Source organism: Xiphophorus hellerii, chromosome 5, assembly GCF_003331165.1.
Source record: "Xiphophorus hellerii strain 12219 chromosome 5, Xiphophorus_hellerii-4.1, whole genome shotgun sequence".
Taxonomy (NCBI): Eukaryota; Metazoa; Chordata; class Actinopteri; order Cyprinodontiformes; family Poeciliidae; genus Xiphophorus; species Xiphophorus hellerii.
The window spans coordinates 9,082,028-9,099,767 of NC_045676.1; the positions used below are offsets into that span (position 1 = coordinate 9,082,028).

The 17,740-nt window shown below is 36.9% G+C and overlaps 1 protein-coding gene across 2 annotated transcripts in view; it reads right to left on the reverse strand.

The window, feature by feature from the left end:
- Positions 1–654: 654 nt before the first annotated feature.
- pkn1a (protein kinase N1a) overlaps positions 655–17,740 on the reverse strand; it is a 64,079-nt gene continuing 46,993 nt past the window's right edge. For both annotated transcript variants that reach the window (XM_032563067.1, XM_032563066.1), the window contains exons 7-23: positions 17,009–17,222; positions 15,654–15,848; positions 14,670–14,779; positions 14,433–14,576; positions 14,254–14,329; positions 11,742–11,877; positions 11,383–11,509; positions 11,077–11,156; positions 10,845–10,917; positions 10,035–10,126; positions 9,612–9,788; positions 8,381–8,443; positions 6,778–6,854; positions 6,551–6,693; positions 5,309–5,416; positions 4,186–4,266; positions 655–2,475 (exon numbers count right to left, since the gene is read on the reverse strand). In XM_032563067.1, coding sequence (XP_032418958.1) covers positions 2,272–2,475; positions 4,186–4,266; positions 5,309–5,416; positions 6,551–6,693; positions 6,778–6,854; positions 8,381–8,443; positions 9,612–9,788; positions 10,035–10,126; positions 10,845–10,917; positions 11,077–11,156; positions 11,383–11,509; positions 11,742–11,877; positions 14,254–14,329; positions 14,433–14,576; positions 14,670–14,779; positions 15,654–15,848; positions 17,009–17,222 — 2,100 coding nt within the window. In that variant the 3' untranslated portion in view covers positions 655–2,271. The remainder of the gene's footprint in view (positions 2,476–4,185; positions 4,267–5,308; positions 5,417–6,550; positions 6,694–6,777; positions 6,855–8,380; positions 8,444–9,611; positions 9,789–10,034; positions 10,127–10,844; positions 10,918–11,076; positions 11,157–11,382; positions 11,510–11,741; positions 11,878–14,253; positions 14,330–14,432; positions 14,577–14,669; positions 14,780–15,653; positions 15,849–17,008; positions 17,223–17,740) is intronic.

Genomic DNA, 17,740 nt, shown 5'->3' on the forward strand with positions numbered 1-17,740 from the left:
GGTGTTGGATACTGTACATCTGCAATGATTTTTGCGCTTACATTTTTACTTTTGGGTAGTCATTATGACGCATAACCTTGGCAACATGGTATAGATATATATTTTTTTGCAACTGTGAGCAACTGATTAGCATGTCAAAAGCTCAAATTATACCTGAACTACGACCTCAAATCCTAAAGGAGCTTGAAAAGGAGGATTTGTGGATGCAGAGCAGGATGAGAGAGCAGAGGGAGAAGGAGGAAGTTCAAACCATTTTTTTCCATCAATGACAATAAATATGGATTATATCCCCAACTCCAACATCTCTCACAACGGCTTTCTAGCTATACTGCCAAATAGATTAAAATAGGTGCTGCAGAATCAAATGAGATGGATAAGCAGTGCTTACCAATAACTGATAGTCATCCAGGACAAAATATTTCTATCATTACTGTGAAATATTTAATGATCCAGAAGTGTTTGCGTCCTGATTATTTCTGGGTTGTGTATTATTGCTGTAAATGTTTTGCCTTATTTATTCCTCAGCGTTGAGCTTCATCATACTAACAAGGGATTTCAGTTTGGTTCTGCTTTTACTCTCAATAAAGACATTTAAATATTAAAAATAAAAGTGAAAACGATGACACCAATAAACAGACATTGTTCACTGCAGGATTTCTTTATAAAAGATGTAATTTTATTTGTTTTATGGTACTTCTTCATTGTACGCAAGGAAAATCCACACAATCATACAGTTTCAAAACAAACTACTCCTGTACTCCAAATGTCTTTTATAAAATGGGATCAATTGTTGTTAGTACAACAAGTATTCCTCTGTTGTACTCTCATGGGGCCATTTATGAAGAAATGTATAGCAGCGACGTCTGCTGCACAAAGAAAAGGTTTGTTATCCTTATGACTTTGATATCAACTAGTCTTATCCTGGGAAAAAACAAATGTGCAACCATTGAGCTTAAAGATTTAATGCTCCTGAATGAAATGGCTTATTTTATGTAAAACAGGGGTGTCCAAACATTTGCAACATTAGCCAGAATCCCAAAATTGATCTTACATTTTCCTGACTTGAAGCGCAAACTAAGTAAATTTTTTTATATGCTCAACAAATTAAACATTAAACAAAGTGGCAACTTTTTGTCATAATAAATGGACAGTTTCTGAAATTTTTGGCTTACTGGACCGAGAAACATTTGTTTTGGTTTTTTTAAAGTAAAAAGTTGCTGGATGTTTACAGCTACTTACGATGAAATAAAAATTTAAAAAAGATATGGCTAGTAAAAGAAAAATTCTTTCTGTCCAACATTTTCAATTAAAGACAAATTAAATTTGTGAAGGATTAAAAATGAATGAATGAAAAATGAATTAAAAATGTGCTAAAAAATGACAAAAAGTTCCCACTAGAGGGTCAGGTTTGTTGCATTCTCAGGAGGGCCATACAAAATGGTTCCAAGGGCCATAGATGGCCCCCGAACCACACTTTGGACACCCCTGATGTAGAAGACACTTTGGTAAAATGTAGTTTATAGGTAACAACATGATGCATTACAGTTTAGTGTTTTCCTTTGCTAACCTGTGTGCAGTATAGCTTTAATGCTGACTTCTGAGTGTTTTTCTGCTACACTTTTAAATTACATCTACCGATCAAAGTACGTAATTAAAAAAAAAAAGAAAAATGTGCTGGATGCTGAATAATGCACAAATGAAGCATTAAATACAACTTATTTGCAAATTACAGACATAAAATCAAAGCAGCACAGTTTTAAAAAGATGTTTGTGGACATCAGAATAATCCACAGCAGTGGTTTTCTTTATACCCCATAAATCACCAAATATTGAGCACAGACTCTGTTTTTCTTTTACCACTGCACACTTTTTAAATCAGTTTACAAAGGGTGACAAAACACACAGAAGTAAAAATGTAAGGCATTGGTTTGAGAGGCCACAGAGAAAACCCTAAACAGTCAACGGTACACAAACCAATCAGAGGCCAGCGTTTTCTCTCTGGTGTACGCCGACTGGATGAAGAATTTTACGTTTATGTTTCTTTGTTGTAACGGAGCGTCTAAGCCCAACAACTACCTGCCCTGGCTCTGATTTAGTCAGATCACTATCTTTAAAAAGCGGACACACCAAACTCTCCTCAGTCTCTTCGTTCATTCACAGTGTAATTAATAGCAGACGAGAGCTCGTATCGTCTGGCGGGAGGCTGAATCTTCGACGAAGCCTTTAAAAATACCCAACATTCCTTCCTCAGAGGCCCGCGGTTTCGGTAAATTAGCAGAGGTCCGAGACGTAATCGAAGTCTCTGAAGCTCTCCTGGTCTCTGCGGGAGAGCGAGCGCACCTCGCGGGGCGGCGTCAGCGCCGGAGGCTCAGTGGTGAACTCCTCGTCGAAGTTGCTGACGTCTTCTTTGCTGCGAATAGACGGGACGAAGGGAGGGGGAACCTTCCTCTGCAGCAGCGCCTCCCAGTCCACGTTCTGGATGGACAGGAACACAGAAATGATCTGTTTTTGGTTGTTTTTTTTTTTAAAAAGGCAGACTGGATGTGATTTCAAACGATTTTTAAATGGTAAATGGATTGAACTCGTATAGAGTTTTTTCAATCATTTTGACCACCCAAAGTGCTTTACAGTAGTCACATTCACACACACATTTACACACCGATATGCAGTTCGGTAGGCAATTTGGGGTTAAGTGCTTCTCCCAGGGGCACATCGACACGTGGTAGGAAGAAGCTGGAATTGAACCTACAACCTTAAGATCATAAGATAACCACTCCACCCACAGATCCACAGTCACCAGGATTTGTACACTTTTCCCCACAGTAAAATCAGAGAGGCACCAATCCCATATCAATATCTGTATCAGTTCTGATATTGGAAAACAAAATGTAGACCGATCCATAAAGGCAGATCTATTCAATCTAATTCTATGCTTTGTGCTCTGAGTGACATCATGCTTTATTATTAATTGTCCATCTGGTTTGCTGCAGTTTATTCTTACATAGTTGACCAAAGTAGTCAACATATTGTTTTTGTCAGTTTCAGCTTCTTTATTATTTACTTCATATAAATAATACTCCTGGTTGCACTGAGTTAACAAGTTAAAACTGAGTTGTTTTTACATATTTGGACAAGTTTCTGAAGCTATTACTGTATTTAAATGTGTTCTGGTGCAAAGTCATCAAAGAAATTTCCAATTCAGTATATTTATGTCTGCGTTTAAAAACGAAGCGTTCAAAGTTGATTCAGCGATGTTTCTCTGTCTCGGATCAGTACCAATCCGATACCAAATCTAAGGTATCCGTATCATTATCGAAAGTGAAAAAAGTGGGTCCATGTAAACCACCGTAAAATTTGAGAACTTTTCAAGCATTTTCAAGGTAAGTTTTCAAACTTTGGCAGCACCATAGTTTGGAGATGGAAACAATACAAATGAATTAAAAAAGACAGTTTCAATCCACTGTTATGTGGCAAAATGTATTACTAATATCAATGTCTTGTGACAGTATTCTACATTAGACAGCAGGGATAAAATAAAATATAACAAAATTGATGTTTTGCAATGTCTCTCACACATCTTACAAACCTGACAGGCCAAAGAACAAAAAATCCACACTAATTTAACAAAGAAATCCCTTAATTTTAGTAACATTGTTAAACGCATAAAATATAAGGCAACCATTATTTCAGTTACACAGATCAATAAGTAACAGAGATTAGGACCAATAAAAATTTATTTCATTGTAACAATTCAAACAAATCATGTTAAGGTAAATTACCTTCCTGCTTAAATTAAATATAATAGACAAAGGAAGTCACAAAAAACTCTAAAATATTTTCTTGGTAAGTTTTCTGGCAAATAAAATGTAATTAATTTTGGTAATTCCAACTGATCTAAAACAAGAAAAGTTTAATCTAATTTTACTTCAGACGGTGAGAAAATTTTTTGTCTTTTTATTAAGTGTATCAACGTAATTTCTTTCCCAAATTTAAGCTGTTAATGAAAACATTAGATTGCACTTCATTAGAAAACTGTGAAGTTTGAATACCAAGCACTTTCAAGGAATTTATACAGAAATCAAGCATTTTCAAGGAACTCAAGGACATGTATGAACCTTGTTTTTATTTTAAGTGTTGAGAGAACCGAGAAAAACTGTATTTTAGCGACGACTCAATCGTACTTACTCTAAAAAACGGCTGCTTCTTCACCTCCTCTGCATCCTTCTCTCCTGATCCCAGCCTTCTCTCTGGATTCCTCCTCAACAGCTGCACACAAACACCAACAAATTACCAGGAGTTTATTCCACTAATCAGCTGTGCAAATCCATGTAGCTTACATATGTCGTCATGCGGCAACTAGAAACTTTTAACGCATTTTATTGGGATTCTATGAAACAGAGCAACACAAAGTAAAGTAGTGCAGAATTATTAAGGGTTGATATTTGCTGTACGTTCTAAAATATGCTTCGAAGCGCATCTGTGTGTAAATTTCCAAGTCGTTTGCAGCTGATGCACTTGAATATTTTATGCAACCCCCTTTATCTACCTCAAAACAGTCAGCCCCTCCAGAATTTAGAGACTTTTGTGATTTTTTGCAATTTTGGACCATTTTCACAAATATTAGCAAGAAATGTTCCTTTAAATCCCTGTTAAAATCAACAAATAGAAGAAAAAAACCTGAGGAAAAAAAACAAGCAGGTTTTTTAAAAACTTAAATTTCTAGATTTTTATTACTCACCACATCAATCACCAACCATAAGAGGCATCATGGCTGAGACAGCAGTGCAGTAAAAGTTAAAGTAAGTCACTTAATGTTTTTTGTTGTTTTTTTTAACCATTTCTGCAAAAAAAAGAAATTGCAATAAACCATGCTTTATTTGTATTATATATATTTTAATTACAATATTTACTCTATAAATTTATATATATTTTTGGTTTTGCTGTTGATACTTGTAGATAATATTTTGCTATATTTACAAGATAATTTTATATTTTTTACTTTTTGTCTCCTTTATAAAGTAGCATTCATGCAGACAGCAAAGTAAGTTTTTTAGGGAAACATGTTTTTATTGTGAACATGATAAATACTGAACCTGAGATTTTTGACTTTAACAGGATTTTTGAAAACACATATTGCCCTTCATCTTTACAATTGTTTACACCTAAATATTCTATTTAAAACGGTAAGATTTTTGGGTGTAATGTGAAAAATTAAAGGCTCTAAACACTTTTATGAGACACTCAGCTTTTTGTATGGAAATAAAATCTTTATTGTGTATGCCGAAGACGACAGGAACAATATTCTTACTCGTCTCATGATGCCAATGGCCTCAGTGGAGAGGAAGCGGGGGTAGCGGACTTCATCATTCACAATGCTGTCGAACACCTCCTCTTCATCATCACCAGGGAAGGGAGACTACAGAACAAACACAAATACTGTGAAACAATTTATGTCCAATCCATCTAAGAGATTTGGGACAAAATGTGCAAAATTTCAAGACAGTTCTGGAAAACAGTTAAATAAATTTGGTTAAAAAAAATAAAAAAATTTAAAAAAGCATCTAGGACAAAAATGACTCCAAGTTCCTAGCAGTGGCACTAAATGCTAAGCTATGATAAATCAAAGTGACTCCATGAATAAAGCTTTCAGATCTGAGAGGAAAAAAATTCGGTTTGGTCAGAACTCAGCAGCAGGAAATATCACTAATTCAGGACTTTATGTCGATAATTTAAGCAGCTGGACCCGATCATCAAAAAAGTCGAAGTCAAAAGCTTTTTATTGTCATTGAGGCTACAGAACAACGAGATGTACACATTTAAAATAAGCCTATCAGACGCCAATCTAAGGATATGTTCACACTGCAGCCTGAAGTGACCCAAATCCGATTTTTTTTTACCTTAATGCGACCTGGATCTGATCTTTTAATGGCAGTTTGAACAACACAAATATTTTATTTTTTTTTAATGCGACCCAGTCTACTTTGATATGTGGTCCTAAATCCGATAGTTATCTGAACGTCATTGATGCTCGACAAATTTCACTATTCCGTTTCCTGAAACGCGCTAGCGCGAAGAAAAAACAACAACAACCTTGTCAGGTTTTTCTGACGATTAAGATGTTAATGTGCTGGTTCCGGTCGTACGACAACCTCAAAATAGCAAGATACGTTCCACCATTAGCATCCACGTGTACATCCGCAAACTCTGCACTTCTTCTTCTGCTACTTTTTTTTTATGGCGGTTGGCAAAACAATAAGCACGCTCTCTATGTGTCACTGGCGTTATTGCGCCCTCTGCTGCTCACACAGGACACTTTCATGTCATTTGCAATTTACACGGGAGATCACAAACATCCGCGCAAATAATAAACAAACAAGTAAATAAATAAATACAATTTCACAAAAAAGAGAAAAAAAATTAGATTTTTATCACTGATATGGAAAGACTCTTGTTAAAAATCTATAAGTTTGGTTCTAAATACCGACTGAAATCCTTTAGGCGGCCATTTTTCTGCCTTTATAAATCTGTGAAACACAACCCCAGTCCTCACCTCTCCCACCAACATTTCATAGATGAGAACCCCGAGTCCCCACCAGTCCACGGCTCTGGTGTAAGACGTATCCGTGAGGACCTCTGGGGCCAAAAACTCAGGGGTCCCACAGAACGTGCTTGTGCGGTCCCCGTAGCCCATTCCTGCCGAAAGAAGCAAACAAAACAGACGGTTTCTGTGAGCCGGCAAAAAGTAAGAACCTACCACTCTGCATCATCTATACCCACCTTCTTTGCAAAGCCCAAAGTCAGCAATCTTTACGTAACCATCCATGTCTAGCAGCAGGTTGTCGAGCTTGAGGTCTCTGCGAGCGACAAGAAATGTAAGTGAGATGCGTCTTTACCATCATAAAGTACGTAAAAATATTTCAGAGTATGTTTTCATTCTGGCACTTTAGCTTAGGCCTGTCCAAATTTTTTGCAATGAGCCAGAATCTCAAAGTTGAAAGCACACTTATATTTGTGTCCATTCCCTTCTTCCCTGCTCAATGTGAGTATCAAAGCTTTGTATTTATTTTTAAACTGGTTGATGCGTGAGCATTGTTTTAGTTCCACATTCATTTCGTTCCATTGTCCAGTTACAGTGATACAAAAGCTTTTAATAGTTGTTCGGACGCTACATATTTTGAAATTCAGCGTTCCCCTTAAGTTGTACCCACCCCCTCTTTCATAAAACATTTCCTGAAGATGTTTAGGTAACAGATCATAACGAATTATATACATGAATAGTAGAGGTGTGCCGATCGATCAGCCACCGATCATAATCGGCCAATTTCCATGAAAAAGTGCATGATCGGTGATCGCCGATCACCGTCTCTTGTTGCCGATCACCAAAACGATCACCTGTATCTCACTTCGCAGCCTATGTGTGCAGCTGATCTCTTCTTTCCTTCACACTGTGCAAGCGCGCAGCAACAAATCCGGTCGTGTGGAACTTTAACGCTGTGAATGGGTATGTTTGCATGTTGCAGCGGAAAATTACCTCGGGGGTGAAGCGCGTCAAAATGCATCAACACAACGAATCTAATATGACATTTATAAAACAAGCACTTGACAGAGTTTGGCTACATCGAGGTTCAACGCAAGGAAAAAATTACATCTGGAGCAGCCAGATAGCAGGTAAAGCAGTATGCAACTACAAACACTCACCCGGATTAGCATCACGGTCAGAAAGCTAAAAAAAAAAAAAGACCTGACAAATAATTCAAGTCTTCGAGCTGGCGGTGTAAGACGCTGTTTCTGCTGTCACTCGTGAACTGCCGCTACGCGCTACTGGTAGTAATATTTCACAGATCGGTCAACCTCCAACAAAGAGTGAACTCTTACACCGAATGTCTGCTTAAAGCTGCAGCAGGTAACTTAAAAATGTTTTTTAGATATGTATTAAAATATGTCTATTATGTCTAAATTAGGTGAATTTATAGCCAGATAATCTTTCCATTTTGCCAGATAACATAGTATACCTAAACCGAAAAATTAACAGCCATTCCAAGTGATCGACAAAGATCGGTGATCAGCATCATGGATGATCGTTATCGGAATCGGCAGCAAAAAACCTGATCGGAGCATCCCTAATGAATAGTACAGTTTGATATTTCACAATGTCCTGCAATTTTAAGAAATTGGACTTAAAAGATTTATGTGTGTACAAAAACCAGCATTGTGTATTACTCTGACGGCTCTCCTTAGCAGTACTGTTAGTGGTTGTAATTAGATCTGATTTAGAGACGGAAGATACTTCGTGGACAATGCTGCAGGTGTTAGAAGAGTCAGTAGCTCATGTTCTCACCAACGTAAAAATCAAATGTCTGTTTGACTGACTTTCACTCACCTGTACACAATCTTATGGTCATGAAGGAACTGAAGTCCAAGTACCACACAGGCAGCGTAAAACCTGAAACCAAAGGAGCAACGTAAGGAACTGAGATGAAATCTTTAAAGAATGGAAGTCAGCCACTAAACTTTCTGCATGATCAGACACACAACTGCAACAAACAATTATTTTAGTAGCTGATTATTTTGGCGATTAATTGATTAATCGTATGTAGAAATTGACACATTCTACTGATTTTTCATTGAACCACTGACATTTTTTTTTAATGAAATATTTAAAATGCATGAAAATATGCAAATAAACAAATACTTAAATATCTTTTCAATGTAAGAAAATAAATATTTTGTTGCCTAAAATGCAATAACATAGTATTCTATTAGTGGATATAATTTTGAAATCTTAAATGCAAAATTTTAATTTGTTTTTGTAAACTTTTGGCTTAATTACTGCTCTATATTGTTCTTTTGGCAAATTACCTTTTTTGAGTCTAGTTAGTGATTAATCGATTACTAAATTAGTTGCTTATTTTTCATTTAGATTCAATCTAAAATCTATAAAAACAGGATAAGAGACTGTACAGTAAATATACAAGAAAAATATTTTGTACAGTTATTAAAATTATTTAACATTAACACCTATGGTCTATGCTAAGTTTATCTTAGCAAAAGCAAAAATATTTAATTTATTCATATAAATGAGGTCTGAATTCTTAGTTTGTCCCTAATTAAGAGGATTAAAATATTATCATTTTGTAATTAATAATATTTTTTACTCCCTCCTTCAAAATATGTTGTTGTGGTATTGGAAAATGGTATCAGGTGTTGAATATTTTTGCTCTGCATCGGTATCATGACAGCCCTAGTTTACAGTAAAGATATTTTTTCTGGTTGACTCAAAATAAAAAAAGAGAACTGGCTGCATGTTTTGTGTTTATGTTAATCAGTTCTGGCTAAAGCTCCTAAGCAGATCCAGACTATAAAACAGTTTCTACAAAGCAGTGATTATTAGAACTTTATCTGTAGAAAGATTTGTGGTGTAATATGTAAAATATACGATACTCCAATGCAATACTCTGTATCCATTCCTTCTTTAAAATGTGGGTAATGCCTTTTTTTTTTTAAAGTTAAATAAGTCAACAAAATGTGGAATATTGCACTAAAATACCAGAAACAACTTAATTCTGGTTGGAAAGCAGGTTTGTCTTTCTGAAACACACACACACACGTACACGGCTCTCGGCTCTGTGAAGACGTCGGTGTGGATGTGCATCATCAGGTCGCCTCCCGCCGTGTACTCCATGACGAAGCAAACATGCTCCGGCGTTTGGAAGCATGCAAACAGGTTGACCAGGAAGGGATGGTGAGACATGTTCACAATCTCAAAGATGCGCTTCTCACACATCAGACTGGCAGCGAAAAAAAACGAAAGGGATTAAAACAATAGGAAAAAGTTGAATTACACAAAGAATTACAGAGAACTGCTTTATTTTAGTCGATGGGATTCTGAGACTCAGATGAAAGATGAGCTGTTTTTATTGCAAGTCAGGACAAAGCACACAGAGCTGTGTGTCTAAAGGAGATCTAAACCTTTTTGATCAAACACAACTAGCACATTGTCACGGTTGAGGCATAAACACACCACACACACACACCTTTCCACCTCATCCCGAGCGATTATGTCTCCTTTCTTCAGGGCTTTGATGGCGTACATTGTGCCCGTCTTCCTGTACTCTGACAGCAGCACCTGCAGACACACAAACACATTTTGTTTCACGGGCGGAACACCAAAAAAACTTTCAACTAATCCCGTTTGTAGAAATATGATTAAATGCAGTGACTGTGAGATGTTTTCGGCACACAGTAAATAAGTTGCACACAATAACTGCATTTAATTAACTCACAAATTTCAGAATTTATAACGTTTTTTAAATGAAAAAATTAATACAAATTTCCAATTAAATGCATGTAGTGACACAAATAACACATTTTCTTAAATAAGTGACATCTTGAAGAAGCCTGTTTCAAATTAAAATTTTCAAGAATATTTGAGCTTGTACTATAAACGCTGTGCCATAGCGTTACCTAAAAATGAAGCAATAAGGAAATTTTCATTCAAATTCTTTATTGTTATAACAGTACAACAAAAAAAGTAGATCTCCATGTAAAAAACCCAATAAAATTGAGATTAATCTCAGAAAAAAACAAACATGGAATTTTTTTAGATTAACAAGTCAAACATTTTTGACTTTTCAAACTCAGGAATTTCCAAAAGTAAAAATTTACGATGTTTTTTCTACAAAATTTCTGATTCTTTTGGCATAAATTAACTCCTCTTTCTATTTCTATCTCCAATACGCCGTCGTACAATAGTACCACAAAATATCACAATGAAATTCTGAGTCCATATAGCCATACCTTTAAGCTAAAGAAAGAGAAAGAAAAGTACATTTGTGACGCTGTACCTTCCCAAAGTGTCCCCTTCCCAGCACAGCAATGAGCTTGAAGTCCTGAATGGACAGAGGTCCTTTCTTTTGCCTAAGAACAACAAATGGAAAAAATTTAAAACACAAGGCTACAAGAAAGCACAAACTCCACTGCACGTAAAAAAAAAACAAACCAAACATCCACTTTGGAAATTGCAGCTCATATTAAAGAGTTAAATGCACCCCGGGTTGTGTTTTAGTGTGTTTGTACCTGCTAGCAGGTGGGGTTCGGGCAGGGGACTCGGGGATTTGGTCTTGGGGAGAGAGGGACTCGATGACTGCCGGGTGATCCTTTAGGAGAACGTTAGGAAACAGACATAAAGGACAAAAAACATGCCAAGACAGAGGTGAGAACGCACAATGGAAGACGAGGGACAAGGCTCGGAGGTAATTGTGCTGCGTTTGCATCCACACTGAGTGTTTATCAGTTGGTGGAGGGACAGCCTTTGTTTTGTTTTGTTTTTTTATCATAAAATAAGACTGAAAGTGCAAATTTTAGAAATCCCTGATCACACACCTCCCCTACATCCCGGTTTTCCTCTTTCTCTGCCTGCCTCACTGGAGTGAGAGTGTCCGTTTCTCTCTTGAAATCTCCTCTTATCGGAGAGTCGTTGTCCAGACTCAATTTCTCCACTGAGATCTCCCTGAAAGTTTCACACGGACACGACGACGACGACAGGCCGACAGGATGTTGGCATGACAACGGACAGACACGGAACAAAACACAACAGGAGCATTAGACACAGGGCCGTGAAAGCATCACAATCAGTCACAGGAGAAAGGATCAAGGAAAGGTTTCGTGTCCGCATCGAGCCGCAGCCGTCTGGAGCGTCTGACCCGAATGGTGAACAGAAATATGGAAAACTCTCGTCTCACCCAGAGCTCAAAGTCAGGCTGTGAGCGTTGGGACTGTAGGTTCCCGAGTTGTTCACGGTGGGAATTGCGTTTCGGAGCAACCTGACCCAGGTCCCGATGTCCACGTTCATCTGACGCGCCCGGAGGAACGCCTTGCCTGGAAGAACAAACAGGAAGAGCCATTATCGTCTCGCAAACTGTAATGTTTGAACATTTCTGGGAAATAAAATGACATTAAATTACTTTAGTTTTCATTTTATTCAGTTTTAAATATCTTTTCTGTAACTCAGTTAGCATTTTTATTTTTGTTTGATACATCCATATGAACCCATCATTTTGAAATGGTAAGAAATTTACAAGTTACTTTTCATTAAGGTGCTCTGGTCATGTAGATCTTAAAACAAACACAAAAAAAAATTACATATTACCCTGAACACACCATCTCTGTTGTGAAACATGGTGGTGGCAGCATCATGCTGTGGGGATGATGCTAAATAAAGGGGAGCCTGAGAAGAAAACCCTTCATAAGCTATAGCAGACTTAAAACAGGGCCGGATCCTGTCGCAATAAGTAATTAATCAATTAATCACATGATAAATTTAAATGTTCTTGATAATTTCCATTCTAATTAATAAGATTTTATTCAAGAGACATAATAATCCACTTAATTTATGGTTTCAGGTGTGAGTGGGATTTATTTTTGTATTTATTGTTTTTGGTTGTTTTATTTTGGATATTTAAAATGTCTTCTAGTTCCAGTGTAAAGTGATCTTTATTAAATCAAAGTTTATTGGTGTTTGAGAAGCCAAATTTCCATTATTATGCCGTAATCAACTAAAAATGGTCTCACAACAATATAACTGTTTATAATTGCAATAGTTACAGGGACAGTTTATTGTCCAGCAAAATTTGTTATTGTGACAGGCCTGCGTGCAGGGCTTTCCTTCCAGAAGGAGAACAACTGCTACAGAGGATAAATACAAATGCACTCCATACTTGTGGAGTGTTATGGTCACTGTATATAAAATATATAAAATATATTGGCCATGTAGAAGCAAGTTTCTACCTAAAAACTCAGAAATTTCTACTTTAATTTAGCATTCAAACAAGAAAAAAATGATGACAAAGTCTTAAAAATTGTTAGAACTTTACAATTCAGTTTTAATATTGAAATGTTGGGGGGGTTTTTTAAATTATGGAAAATTATATTTTTTCTCGCAAATTTATGACTTTTCCACATAAGAGCATAGCCAACATTTTTCTTGTTTGTAAATATGTGAAATTAATCTATAAACTTTCAGATTTTTGGCAGAAATTTACTCCTCCGGGACTGAATTTTTCCCCTCTAAATCTGTAATGGTCTTGACACTTAGTGGTAGAACAACAGTTAAAACTCCAGTAAAATCCACTGATGTTTGTAGCCATAAAGTGTAAAATAGTTTAATGGGTCTGAATACTTTTGAAAGGTGCTTTAAGTCAGAAGAAAAACCACACAACCTCTCTAAATGAGCTCTGCATGACATCAACACTAGAGGGTGCTGTGGCACCAAAGAGAACAAAACTAGCAGTTCTAGTGGCTGTGAGGCCACTTGTGTGACTCTCCTTTAACTTTTCACAGCTTTAAAACAAATAATAATTTAAAAAAAACATACACCTTGCCGATTTTTTAAAAACACTTTTTCATGTTCTATTTTTATTTTTGCAACAAAGTGCTGTTAGAATTATAAGCACAAAATGCTACAACAAATCAACTCTTCAATTTAAAATTTAAGAAATTTCACGAGTTGGTGGACTATTTTCTGCAAGTTATGTTTAAAACACAAAAAGGTATATTACAAACACTTTTGCAAAAAAGATTTATTAAAAGAGATGACATGTAGTCAGAAATTTGAGATTTTGTAGATTAAAATAAAGTTAGAACAAACAAATGGAACATGTTTGTGTTTGGGGAAAAATCTGTTTGAAATCAGATTTTCAAACAGATTAAATTTATCTAATCTCTTATCAAAGAGATTAGATAAATTTTAACTTCTAAGAAAAATAATAAATTATTCTAAGTGTAAGGACAGTAACATAATATATCTTTTTTGTTTCTTTATGTGGTGTTTTTTGTTTAAGGATGTATCTACGGCTCTGGAAAACCCCCCCAAAAAACTCCTGGTTTTTCCTCCAAATATTGATTTCTGAACTCTTCCTGATTTGAAACATTAATATTGTTGTTTCTAAATTAATATGAACTTGTTTTCTAAGGCCTCCAAACGTGGGGCGTGCTAACCCCCTGCGCCACCACAGCACGCCCCGAAACTGATCATTTTAAGTGACCTCTTAATTTTTCCCAGAGCTGTAGATGGATGGTTGATATTTATGGTACAATGATTTTTGGGAGAAGGGTTAGTCTCTCAAAAGAGTATTTTTTCTTCCAACTACTCCTTTTCATTCAAAACTTTTGTTTATATCAACATGCGACATGTTCATTTTAAGCTGTATTTGAATGAAATGGACAAATAAATTAATGTTGAGTCTTTTCTCCCACCTTGCTGCTTTGAAAAGATTTTCTTTTGTCTTTGTAGGCGAGGAACTCTCTCAATGACCGGGTTAAAGAAGGTCACCTGCAAACGGTGGACGAACATAGACAGCACAGATGACAGCTTGTAGGTAATTAGCATTGGATAGGTTATGGTAATAAGAGCATGAAGGCAATGATGGGCGTACCTCGGCCAGCAGCAGGCCCTGAGGCTCCAGCTCCAGCTGGACTTGGTGTTTCTGGTTGTCCAGGAACTCCTCCAGCTTCAGGTACTTCAGGGCACAAAGTGAGCGATAATCCTTCCAGTAAACTGCGATCTCCAACTCTCTTGACTAAAACATACATACTTGTTTTACTTATTGCTACTTTTATGGTTTATATGTTCATGTACAGACTTTTGGAAGTGTGTGTGTGTGTGTGCTGACCCTTTCCAGCTCTACAGTGAAGGTCTGATCCCAGGCCTGCTCTCCGACAGTCCTCCACGCCGTCTGTCCGACCACAGAATTGTCCAACTTCAGCACCGCGCTCACCTCAGCTATGAACAACAGAAATTACTTGTTCTATGAGACAAATTATATATTGGGTTTAAGAAAACTTGCACCCAACTTTGCCTCCATTGGTGGAAATGGCATAAAAATGGGCCACATTGAGTATTTTGTGGCAAATTTTAGTTTTATTATAGCTAAAGAGAGCAAACTGAGTCCCTTCGGCCTTTTTCATCCCTATTTCCCCAATTATAACACATTAATAAATATAAAGCTGCAACTAACGATTATTTTAGTCATCAATTAATCTATCCTGATGATTAATTGAGTAAAAAAAACTGGCACATTCCACCGATTTTTAGAAATATATTAAAAGCTGCAAACAAGTAATTAAATTCCCTTTTCAAATAATAAAATAAACATTATATCGCTTAAAATGCAATAACAGCATTCCCTTGGTGAAAGTTTGATCAAAAGAAGCATCTGCAGCTAAAAAATACTCCAAACATCAACATGTAAAAAGCTTGTACCTTAGTACAATAAAGACAAAACTAACATACAAATACCTTTTCTGAAAGAATTAGAAGCTTCTTTTTAGTAAATAATTCCTCAATATTGATGAAAAAGTGCTAGTTATAAGTGAAATAATCTGCCAGTGGAACAAAATATTTTCCCATATTATAAGTTAAAATGTCTTGATTTCACTTAGAACTTGTACTTTAAAGAATTATTGACTTAAAACAAGCCTGCTCTAATTAATAGCATTAATTTGAAGAATGGAAAGAACATGTTAATTAGTTGGAGCAGGAAATGAAGGTTAAAACTATCATTTTAAAAATATTTTGGAACAAATATCTCCCTGCAGACATTGCAGCAGCTGGATTAAAGCATAAAACACCTCCTGAAATCAAGAGTAATGCTTACAGGAGAGTTCCTCCGTCTTGCTGGGCGTCTTCCCGCTGACAGAGCCGCTGCGTCCGTACAGTCCCTTGCTGCCTCTCATGAAGGACTTGGTGTCTCCAGGGCTGTAGCACGGCAGCGTGACAGATGTCCCTTTACTGCGACCTGGGACAACCTCCAACAATCCAACACAGCCCAGCAGCTGCACCTGCAGGGTGCCTGAGGACAGAGAGAAAACAGCACAGGTAACAAACGACTACAGGTCAGAGCACAGCAGGTCAAACAAACACAATCATGCTAGTCCCAACTGGTAGCTTTTTATTCACATAGACAAGCATGTGAACTGCAAATTGGATTTCTCCATTTTTTAACACAACTGTGGTTTTTATAGACTCCAATTTAATGCTAACTTGGACAGATTTTGGGGGCTTGTTATGGAGGCGAGTCTACAGTGCCTCTGTAGATAAAACAAAATCAGCCACTGAGTACTTGCTTGATGATGGCATTTGAGAAATTATAATATCTATTGATTGTTTCATAACTGATGACTGTATGACGCTTATAGTAGGGATGCACTGATTGCAATTCTCTGGCTGATCGCAGGTTACCGATCTTTTAAAAAGACCGGTAACCGGTCTTTTGCTGTTGGCAAATCTGGCCAAAATCTGCCAACAGCGATTTTGGCCAATCATTTTTTTTGTCTGAATTGTTGTTCAATATAGTAAGAAAGTTCTTGAAGTAGCAACAGAATGGTGACTATTGTTAACTGCAAACGCGCAGAAATGACCTGGCGGGCCGGTCTATCAATAAAACCTTTCTCATGGCAGATCAGAGGACAGTGGTTGATTGCAAAAGTAGATACAATCTACTTCTGTAAAGTAAGAATCGTCCGATCACCGATCTCCCAAAATTAAAAAAATAACTAAAATAAAAAAATCAACATTGATAAATCGGCTGGCCAATAAATCGGCGCAACCCTAGTTTTTATGATTTAATGCACTTTTAAACTGCCCTCCTGCTGAAATGTGCTATAAAATATACTTGACTTAAATTTCCACTAAAAAACTCAGGAATTTCTACGTTAATTTAGTGTATGTATAAGAAACGTGGACATTCTTTGATGTCAAAAAGTTGTAAATTATTTTAAAAAATTATTTAAAAAAATTATTTTTACAACATGAAAAGATATCCAAAATTTTGGTCATAAATGTGTGAAAACAACCAAGATATTCCTGAATTATTTTGGTGATACTCCTCCATGATCAGATTTTTTTTCTATTATCTACATCGGCCCTAATAATCCATAGTAGGTTCTTGGAATTTCACTTTCCAAATGGAAAAACCCTCAATGTCCCTGTATTTATTAAGTGTTTGCCTACCAGTGAGAGGAGAGGGCTTGTTCAGGGTGCTGTATTGGTTCTGCAGATAGGGGGCGCCGTGGCGGGAGCTGAAGGCCGGTGAGGAGGCCAGAACCAGCTCCTCCTTGATGATGCTGGCCTTTGGATGGTCCTCTGGCAGTTCTGCCAAGCGCTGGTCCAAGGAGTCCCTGAGGAGGTCCAGCCGCTGAGATGCTTCACTGAGACGGGACTGAGCCTGGAATCAGCACAGTACCAAATGTCAGAACTCTAGCTTGTTAGGCAATGAAGGTGGCATTCACACCAGCCTTGCTTAGTCCGCTTCAATCAAACTCTAGGTTGTTTCCCTAGAAAGTCCGGTTCGTTTGGGGAGGTGTGAATGCGCAGCTGAACTCTGATGGAACAAACAAGTGAACTCTTATGCTCCTAAAAACCTCGGTTTCGGTTCGGTTCGGTTCACGTGAAATCTGGCACAGTTCAAATGCAAATGTGAATGCCATCCGATCTAAAAGCAGCAAGCGGATTATAGCGCACGGCATCCTGGATTTATAGAAACTAAACAAACGTGCAAATCTAGCACTAGCAGGAGAAACAGCTCGTGTTTTTTGGTCAAAAACAAAAGAGAAATTCTACAACTATAACAGCGTTTTAGGGCCATTGAAAATAGAAAAAAAGGAGGAGTAAATTTCCGGCCTATACTAGAAAAAGACTAAGATTTTGAGATTAATTTCTGTAATTTTCTAGAGAAAAACTTGG